A 10698-nucleotide genomic window follows, 5' to 3' on the forward strand; every position below is an offset into this window, starting at 1 on the left:
AACACTTATCGGGATGATGGTTTTGACTTTTGAGCATGAAAAGTGATGGAAGAGAAGACTTCTTTTTAGAATATGCCTTCCCCAACATCAGTCCATAACAGCACATATGACCGTATATTTGGCCTACATTTGTCATAGATGAGGTTTTTGAGAAAAAAAAAATTCAGTTGGCAATGGTTTTGGTGAAAAAATAATCAATATAATGCATTTCCTATAATTTGCCCTATATTTCTGAAGCCAATTGATTCCTAATGTATAATTTCACTTGAAACACAATGCAAATAATTTCTTGAAATAGTTGAAATCTACGACCTGATATGCTTATTATTTTCTTTCTTGATATGTTTAGTCATGTTCTTCGACAGATGTAAAATTAAAATTTATTTTTGTATAATTACAATAACCATTATAAAACATCAACTAAAATCGGACTTCCACTTTTATATTCAATTCAAGGTACAACACAACACTGGGCTCTTTATACACAGGGTTCCCGTAAGCAACAGAAACGATTAAAACAAATGAAAATCAACTAGTAAAAGTAAACTATATCTACATTGAATTTTGATAGTAAAATCAAAAGAATATTAAAAAAAAAAAAACACATAAAGTTATGTAATTCTTCAACCAAATTTTGTGATCATAACAATTTTTACCCCTTGGTATGATTGAGACGTGTCCTTAAGATGATTCTTGACCTGGTTCTTCCTCTGTAAAAAGAATCAACCTTTTTTAATAAAATTAATATTAAACTGTTCGTAAATAAAAGATCCAAGATTTAACATAATTCAGGTTAGCAATAATGATGTTACCAAATAATGACTTGATTGTCGGCCTCTTTGGTTTATTTTTCTTCTTTTTCAATTCAGCTGCATCCATGAACAAGTACAAGATCAGTCACCATCTGTTACAAATGACCTATTTGCCCATTCTCATATTTTGATTATAAGTGTGTGTGTGGGTGACAGATAGAGAGAGAAAGAGATACCCATTCCAGGGACTTGATAGTCATTTACAATCTCAAAATTCTTGTATGTGTAGCCAACAAAGTTAATATCCTTGGATGAAAGCATCTGGAGATACATAAATGAAAGCATAATGCTATATAAAAAAACAATTAAATGAAAGCAGGTTGCTATTTCTTGCATTTAAGTGGTAAGAACAGAAAATTTACCCTTCTCCATGGTCCAGATCTTGATGAACTCTTAATTTGGTGTTCAGACTGAAATATTAAAAAAAAAAGTTAAATATAAAGTGGGATACAGAAAAAGAATAAACATAAATAAAGTTATAAATACCTCTTCAAACTTTTCGAAATTTTGAGTATCCAATTCATCTTTAACTTCGGGAATAAATGCAGCATCCATATGATATATTCTGTCCCAATCAATACCTTTAAACCACGGATGAACCTAAAACATTAAAAAAAAAAAAATTTGAGTCATATTACTTAATTTTTTTTCTTAAATAATTCGTGTAACTTAGAATATGACACACCATACAAAACCTTTATTTCATGTGCCCCTTTTGAACCCAGCCTGTGATTGACATTACACAGCAGTCTGCTGATAAGATCTTTTGCTTCAAATGAAAGCTGTGCTTCTTGAGGGAACTTCAAATGTGATTTCCAATGTACAATCTACAAATATATAAAAAAATAAAAATGAAAAACAAAATATTTATAAGTTAATCTTTGATTAAAACAACAAACCAATCACCTTCCTACAAGTTGACATTGGATCATCTGAGTAGAAAGGTGGGTACCCCACCAGCATTTCATACATAATAGCACCAAGAGACCACCTGAAAAAGAATAACATATTTTATATTTAACATGAAAATGTAATTAAATTTAATTTAAAGAAACACTCATACTACTAAGTAAGTACTAACCAATCACATTCTAATGAATAACCCTTCTTCAGTAGAACCTCAGGAGCAATATAATCAGGAGTCCCAACAGTTGAATAAGCCTGTAATGCCCCCCAACAATTAATAATTTTATATTTATTAATAATTAGTATGGTATTTAAAAGAAAATGCTTACAAGAGTCCTCCTATTTTTCTGCCAATGCTGGAGTTGTTCTTGTTGTGTGCGTTTAGGAGCAGCAGAATGGCCCTCACCTGTTGAGTTGGAGACATGATCCCCTGTGGCGAAATCCGTCTCTTCCAGTGTACTACAATCCAACGGTTTACACAATCCAAAATCTGATAATCTCAAATGTCCATATCTATCAAGAAGCAAATTATCCGGCTTGATGTCTCTGTGTTGTTACAATAAAAATATTATTATTTGATAACAAAACAAAACAAAAGAATGAAGCTTATAAAACATATAACATATAGTACTACCTATGTACATAATTATGTTTATGGATGGATTCGATTGCTAAAACTGTTTCTGCAACATAAAATCTTGCTTCATCTTCGGTTAAGGTATCTTTTCTCATGAGCAATGTCATCATGTCACCACCAGGTAGATATTCCATTATCAGATACAGATACTCGTTGTCTTGAAAAGAACAATATAGTTTCACTATGCAATTGCTGTCCACCTCAGCAAGGAGATTCCTTTCGGCTTTTACATGTTCAACCTAAAAATGGATTTAATGAATTTAAAGAAAGTGGAAAAGTATTAATGAAGAGAAGAGATATTATGTTTTATACGTACTTGACCTCTTCGTAGCATTTCTGATTTCTTAAGCTTTTTCATGGCATATACAGTGGCTGTTGTCTTCTCCCTGCAGATTCTGACCTCACCAAATGCACCTTTTCCAATCATTGTGAGTAGTTCAAAATCATCAACTCCCATTTTGTGTCTTTGTAAACGCATGTATTCGGTTTCTTTCTTTTCTAGAAATCTAAGCAAGTTGTTTTGATCTTCTTCAGAAACATCTCCATCAGCCAATTTCTGCTCCAGTAAGATTCGCCTGTTCAATGAAAAATCAAGGGGAAGGGTTACTTATTTTTAGGAAGATTCTTCCTTCATTAACATTATTAAGCATGTACCTACCTTTCTCTCCTCTCCTGCAAATTCCTCATTTGTTCCTTGTAATGGTTTTCAATATACTGCTTAGCTGCAGCAACTTTCTGTTTTGTTATATTTGAGGCCTCTTCATCCATGGCTGGGTTGTTTGAATCTTCAACATCACTTATTGAATCCCTCCTTCTGGTATTTGATCTCAACCTTTCTCTAGGTTGAAACTTATGTAGCCAACTTCTTGCTGAATCCATCGAGTTCCCTCAGTCAGCCCAAGGGAGTCATCGCCCTAGAAACCTGCCCAAATAGATCATCCGATTCCCACCAACCGGCCAACAGATTTCTGCAATCATTTTTACAGAGAACAAACTTAATCAATACGTGAAAAGAACACAGCAACAAACAACTTACGTATACGCAAGATAACTCAAGATCAAAACATAACGCAAATACGCAATCCGTGAATCTTTTGTTCCAAATGAAGGTCCATAATTGTTCCTTACACGAATTCCACAAAATATTTCGAGATCCAAGAACTTTTCAACAACGCACATATAAAGAATGTAGAATTACGAAATGGAAACCGAATTCGTTACAATATTAACGTTAATATTGAGATAACACTCACCAATCAGAGTAGTTCGCCGGAGAATATGACTCTCTGAAAAACTTCAACTTGTATTGAAGAAAGAAAATCAATCGGAAGAAGCAAAAGAAAAAAAAAAAGACGAGGTTGAGGAAATTGAAAAAAAGGCGCTGAGATTGCGAAATTCCTGTTCCAGAGAGACAAAAACGCAAAATTATATCGATCGAACCAGAAAATCTTCAAATATACGATTACATATATATTAAATTGAAATCAGTGGATGTAATATGCGTAAACATACAGTGCTAATACGCCATTTTCGTCGTTGGTTTCTCTCTCTTTGAATTCATCTCCAATGATTCTCTCTGGAATCTGCACGACTGCACCTCTATATATACCTTCCTTTTTTTAAATACTATTTTTAGCCACCCTCTCTGCCAAATACCACTTCACATTTTTTAATCATATATATATATATATATATATATATATATATATATATATATATATATATATATATATATATATATATATATATATATATATATATATATATATATATATAGTAAAGTGAATATACCTAACAACCTTATATAAGCTTAGGTACCTAACTCCATAATACTACATCGGTTTGTATCATATTTACATTGTAATTGCCTAAAGTTCTTAAACTTCAACCCCATGACTTGATTACTTCCAAAATCTTTGGACTTTCAACAATATCTTCCTTTTACATAACGTTTTTCTATCGAATACCACCTATGGGCTTCATATCCTACCGCTACAAATGAAATGATGTAGGAGAACTATAATGATGAATTTCCAAAATTTCTTGAAGTAAATCAAGTTTAGGGATGAAGTTTAAGAACCTTGGATGATTGCAATGAAAATTTAATGCAAAATGACGTAGTTTGATGAGGTTAGGTATCTAAGCTTATATAAAGTTGTTAGGTATATTCACTTTACCCATATCTACCCTAATAAATGAAAATGACTTTGCCACATGTCATTCTCTCATAAAATTAGCCACATGTCATATGTCATAATTTTAAATATATTTATTTTCCACTTGTCATTACTTTAATTTTCATTTTCAATATATCATTAATTTGGTTTTCATAAATTAAACCTACCATTAATTTTAAATTTTAAATTTTAAATTTCAAATAAATTTACGGTTTAAACCTTTATGTTTAACATTTTGTTATAATTAACCTGTGTACTACACAATAAATACATAATTTTTATTTTTTTATTTTTTGCATGTTTTTTTCTCATAATTTTCACTTATTTCAATTTAAAATTCAAATAAAATTTCTATTTAATCGTTCGTACTTAACATTTTGTTTTAATCAACCCGTATAATATACGGGTCTCACAACTAGTATATATATATATATATATATATATATATATATATATATATATATATATATTAATCATATCTTGAATTTTAAGAAGTATAAGATACAAAGTTTTTTTGTACAAATCAATTATGTATAACAAAACCATTAATACTTGCGAAAACCGTAAAAACTTGAATTAAAGAAGGTTATTAAAAAATTAATTTGGAGCAAAATAACAATTTTAAAATATAAAATCCATCAATATAAGTTAAGAGAGTTACAAGATACAAAACTTTTTGTATAAATCAATTATGCATAATAAAACCATTAATACTTGAGAAAATTTTAAAGACTTGAATTAAGGAAGGTTATTAAAAAATTAATTTGAAGCAAAATAACAATTTTAAAATATTAAATCCATCAATATAAGTTAATTTATATTTTTTAAACTAGATGCCGATAATAATTAATTAACATAAAATATATGAACATACAATATAAATATAAGTTCTAAACGTAAATATTTTATTTTTTCTTATTACATAATAACTAATAACAAAATCTAATAATTATTTTCCCGTAAGAAAACTATTCGCCCAAAAAACTATTTATCACCGTTGCTTTGCGCGGGGACACATCTAATATATATATATATATATATATATATATATATATATATATATATATATATATATATATATATATATATATATATATATATATATAGGAGTAGGATCAAATGAGAACACCAAAAGGTTGAGAACGCGAGAACAAAGTATATTCATTTCCGATTTCATGTATTCATTTGTGGAGAAATGATAAATTTTTACGGCTTTAATTTCAATTAAAGAGGAAAAGCATATTCATGTTGATTGTGCGTAAAAATTTATCATTTCCCCACAAATGAATACATGGATTCACAAATGAATATACTTGTTCTCGCGTTCTCAACCTTTTAGGTGTTCTCATTTAATCATTTCCGTATATATATATATATATATATATATATATATATATATATATATATATATATATATAAAGAGAAATTAAATATCTTCCTACCTTTTTTTCTACTTATATTCTTATCCATATGAAATAGTGACATGTGTCATATTTGGATAAGATTAATAATATTTAAATACATTTGTCATCATTTCAAATCCTCTTCCTAATAAAAGAGTACCTTTTATGCGATATGTCAATTCCACAGCCCATAATTCTGTAAAGTTAAATTCATATAATACCCTTCAAACTGCCATTTTGTATGTGTACTATCTCCCGTTGATGTACCAATCTCTATTCAATTTCTTTTTGAAAACCCCTCACCCCATCAAACCAACAAAGAAATCCCAAAAAATCAGGACGTAAATCATGCTCATATTCAATAGATTTAAAGAAATCTCAATCTCACTCACTCATTCCAAAGCTTCATAATCCATATCCATATTTCTTCACAGTAGTTACAGTCCATTCGCTTGTAATTCGTTTGTGTTATGTAGTAATCTCGATTTTCAAGATGAATGAATCAGACATGCTTAAAAACGAGAACGGGGAGGAGAATTCCCATAAGGAAATCACACCTTCTGCAAGTTTTGTACTCGCTAGATCTTTTCTCATTTTAAACTTTAGTTTAATTTCAGTATCCACTTTTGAATCTCTAGAGTTTACAAGTTACAAATTTTTTTACTTCAGTAGATTAAAATAGTCAACAAACCGTGTTAATTTGCGAAGTATGAAATGGATTTCAAAGTTCTTGAATTATGATCTATTGCAATATAGTTTGGAAGTGCTTGTGTGCCTCTCTAGCAAGAAAATGACCAAATATCTAAAGAAGATGCAGACATTACAAGATCAGGTTCTCTATCATTTTCTATATTTTACATGTTTTTCATGTTTCAGTTAGGAAAAAATACAAAAAAAGAAAAAAAAGCAATGATTGTTACTAATTAAGAGCTATATTGGTTGTTGAACAGATAAACTATGGCAAACAGGTTAAGAAAGATTTGAAGGTTTTGAAAGTTAAGAATAGTAATGATGGGGTCTTGGATAAATCACTTAAAGTTAAACTATTTAAACAACAAGCCAGAGATGCTTATGTTTCTTTATAAAAGTATATATCTTTATAAAAATTATAAAAGTTTTTCATTTTATAGTGGACCAATTATAGGAATTACTACAACAAATAGAAAAAAGAGAATGAACTCCAGTGTGAAGAGACTTAAAGTTAATAATGTGACGTCACAAGTGGAGTATAGTAGGCATTGTTTGGAGCAAAGGCAAATGAATATAGAAGCTTTTGGTTGTTGAGGTACAGATTATTTTTATAAATTCTCATATTGGATATTGTTCATAAATTATATATATATATATATATATATATATATATATATATATATATATATATATATATATATATATATATATATATTTGAAACTTGTTAGGGGCAACTATAAATGAAAAGATTAACATGGAGAATGATTCAAGAGCATCTACACAACAAATATTGGCACAGTGAAGAAGTTAGTTTAAGTTGTATCGAGTTCTAATAAAAAATAAATGTTACACCGTATTAAAGAAGAGAGAGGCAGAGGGCTCTACGGATTATTTTAACCCTCTGCGGAAAGAGGAATAGTAACGAGGAACTGATGTGGCATGACTAAAAAACAAAAAATCTGGTGGGTATCATGGTTCCGTAGAGGTAGCTCTGCGGAAGTCCTTGCTCCTCTGTGGAAGTTTAAATTCTCTGAGGAAATGGTAGTTGCTCCTCTCCGACAGATCCGTAGAGCCGTCTCTGCGATTTTTTGCAACACCTCCGTAGAATCGTTGATTTTTCTGCGGAAATGGTAGTTGTAGTCGTGTTTAAGCATTAATTAACGTTTTATATGTTTTTTTCAAGTTGTTATCGTTTTTTATGGCTTTTAGTGACCAGAAACGATTTTTTTTCATTTTTATGAATGCTTTAATCACTAGAAGTCGTTTTTTCGCTGTCTTTGTGGAGAGTGTTTTGTAAAAAATGAGTTTTATTATTCTGTGTACGGGAGGGTTGTGGCAGTCAGTTAATGGAAATGATGTTTACGTTAGAAATAAGGGTTAATATCACAAAAGTCTCATGTTTTTGGCACTAAATTGGAAAAAGCCCTGAATTTAATTTTTCATTTAATGTGACCACGGTATTTTCATTGACTTATCGTTTGAGGGCAAAGAGACGGTTTCACTAGTTTCAGCAGGTTGCTCCCTTAGTCGAACGTTGCAGGTAGTTTTGGGTCGATTCTTCTCTCCAACTTCAAACCAAAAAGATGGTAAGTTCCTCCAACACGCACACACAAGGTTACAAAGAGTAGGCTTTAAGGAATCGTTGGTCTGAAGATTTGAGATGCGATTGTGATGAACCTGCGACATTCTCGATCTCCAAAACTGTCGATAATCCATGGAGGAAATTCAAGGGGTGTCCAAACTATCAGGTAATATTAAGTAATTTTTTGTGGTCTTGTTGAACCATTATGAACAAGTGATTGTTGTGCAGGACTCAAAAAATGCGGCTTTTTTTATGGCTTGATCCACCCCTGCTAAACACTTACAACAAGGAAACTATGTGGAAGCTCCATATGGATTTGGAGGAGGCTAACAACAATAAAGCATTTGCAATGGAGGTTTTGAAGCTTTCGGAGGAGGCCAAGAACAACAAAGAAGTTCAACTGGATATTTTAAACCTGTTGAAGGTGGAGCTACTTATGATTGTAACATCCAGATTCTTGGGTATGCTATATTATCTATATATTTTGATTTAATTGAAGGGACTCGGCGAGTTGGTGGATTAACTCGTCGAGTAGGGGCGCAATCAGGTGACATGTTTAAATGAATGGACTTGACGAGTCGAGCATTGGATTTGCTGAGTCGGCGATGTGGAGGAAAACCCTAATTGTCTGGGTTTGGGACCTATTTAAAGAGCCTTAGGGTCTTCAATTGCGCCTATCCTTACCCTGGAGAAACCCTAAATCATCCTTAAGAGCCTGGAGAGTAAAGAAGAGCCATTTTGAGCATTTTGGTGTGTCATTTCTAAAGAGAAGATGAGATTCTAGCAAGAGGGACCAGAGGGGGTTGATGTGCTGAGGTTATGAAGCCTGGAGCTTCACTTTGAGGTAACAAATCGGACCATTTCTCCTGTTTGATGTTGATTTCATGAATCTAGGGTTTCTTAACCATTCTCTTTAAAGGTTTATGGAATGTTTGAGGTCCTAATGTGGAATAAGCCTTAGATCTGGACCATGGGAGGTCCAGAGAGTCCCTTATGTTCAGCTTTATGCGGTCACATAGAGAGTTTGAGCCTAAGTTTCCATTTAGATGGATATTTCTTCATTTATGGCTCCAATCATGATGCATGGACATAAAGTTTGGACCTTTACGTGATTTATGGGTGCTAGAAGGATAGATCTACAAGTTGGTGAAGCAGATCTGACCTCAGAAGGTCAGATGAGTTTGGTCATGGAGGAGACTCGCCGAGTCCATTGGAGGACTCGACGAGTCGGATCGAGTTTACCCGAGTTTTGTGATCAGTGGAGACCCGACGAGTTGGGTGGGTGAGTCAGTGAGTCGAGTGAGACCTTGTGAGGAATTTGATTACGCGTGTGGACTCGCTGAGTTGTTGCCTGATTCGACGAGTCTGGTCAAAGTTGGACCGTTGACTTTTAGTGTTTAGTCAACCAGTGGACTATGGGGCCAAGGGAAGGGTAGAATGGTCTTTTACCCTTCTGGGAAGCATAGTACGAGACTTGTCTAGCCTTTGAGAGTCATCGTTGATTTAGAGTTATTTATTTATGTGATTAGGCGGTGGATAGATCGGTATTTCGAGTTTGAGACTTTTCGAGAATTACCCGAGGTGAGTCTTCTCACTATACATTACCTAGAGTGGTATTATGTGTTGATCAGAGGGTCTTATGTGTTATGTACGAGATTATGTGCTATGTGATATATGTATGTTGTATGATGTTATAGACCGGACCGGAGGGTCCAACGAGCTATGACCAGACCAGAGGGTCCAACGAGCTACGGGACTGGAGGGTCCCGCTAAGACATATCGACCGGAGGGTCGTATTATAGCCTCGAGTGGCGTATGTGTTGTATGCGGTATTTTGGGGAACTCACTAAGCTTTGTGCTTACCGTGTTACATGTTATGTGTTTCAGGTTCTTCAGAATCGCGGGAAGGTGGCGGCTCGATTGTACACACACAAGAGAAAAGAGCGATGAATACAGATCCTGGAATTTCATAATGTTCTGAAAACCTTGTTGATGATTTTTAAATAAAAAGTGTTTATATAGAAAAATGTGCATTTTTATGAAATAAATATGAATAAAATAAATTTAAAATTTTTCGGTGTTACAAGTTGATATCAGAGCCATGGTTTGAGGGATTCGGATACACCTTCGGGTATGTTCGGACTCAAACTGAGGGTTGAGAAAAAGGTTTTCAAAATAAATGGGTTTTCTAAAAATGAGTAAGAGAATTTATAAAAGAGAGAGACAACGAACAGTGTGTACAATCAGCCAACGCCCGAACGGTGATTTCCCAAAAATACCCTTACATTGTGTGTTATGAGTATTATGTGAAATGTTATATATGCTAGAGAGTAGGCTAGGTATTTCATATTGTAGCGCTAGAGTGGCCTGATTTGTGATGCCTTAGCCTAGGAGTTACTGTTATCTGTGAATTGCTTTTGTGTATGTGCGGATTATAAGCATCCAGCAGGAATCCTAATTAGAGAAGGATTTGAGCAAATGAGTAATCTA

At 32.8% G+C, this 10698-nt stretch overlaps 1 protein-coding gene across 3 annotated transcripts; it reads right to left on the reverse strand.

Moving 5' to 3' along the window:
• Positions 1 to 379: 379 nt before the first annotated feature.
• On the reverse strand, positions 380 to 3998 carry LOC111893713 (uncharacterized). Of its 3 annotated transcripts, none has more exons than XM_023889781.3 (14): positions 3868 to 3998; positions 3609 to 3753; positions 3014 to 3323; positions 2672 to 2930; positions 2353 to 2594; positions 2048 to 2264; positions 1894 to 1973; positions 1719 to 1803; positions 1508 to 1639; positions 1299 to 1412; positions 1175 to 1222; positions 989 to 1073; positions 813 to 869; positions 380 to 710 (listed from the first exon to the last, which is right to left on the reverse strand). In XM_023889781.3, exons 3-14 carry the CDS (start codon positions 3232 to 3234, stop codon positions 682 to 684), a joined length of 1569 nt encoding a protein of 522 aa, XP_023745549.1. In that variant the 5' UTR covers positions 3235 to 3323; positions 3609 to 3753; positions 3868 to 3998; the 3' UTR covers positions 380 to 681. The 3 variants fall into 3 exon arrangements, 2 of the variants coding, with proteins under 2 accessions (XP_023745549.1, XP_023745550.1); XM_023889782.3 differs by having other exon boundaries at positions 380 to 727; XR_006186105.1 differs by lacking the exons at positions 380 to 710; positions 813 to 869; positions 989 to 1073 and having other exon boundaries at positions 1498 to 1639.
• Between the last annotated feature and the right edge of the window lie 6700 nt (positions 3999 to 10698).

Source organism: Lactuca sativa, chromosome 8 (assembly GCF_002870075.4).
Source record: "Lactuca sativa cultivar Salinas chromosome 8, Lsat_Salinas_v11, whole genome shotgun sequence".
In the NCBI taxonomy this organism is placed as follows: Eukaryota; Viridiplantae; Streptophyta; class Magnoliopsida; order Asterales; family Asteraceae; genus Lactuca; species Lactuca sativa.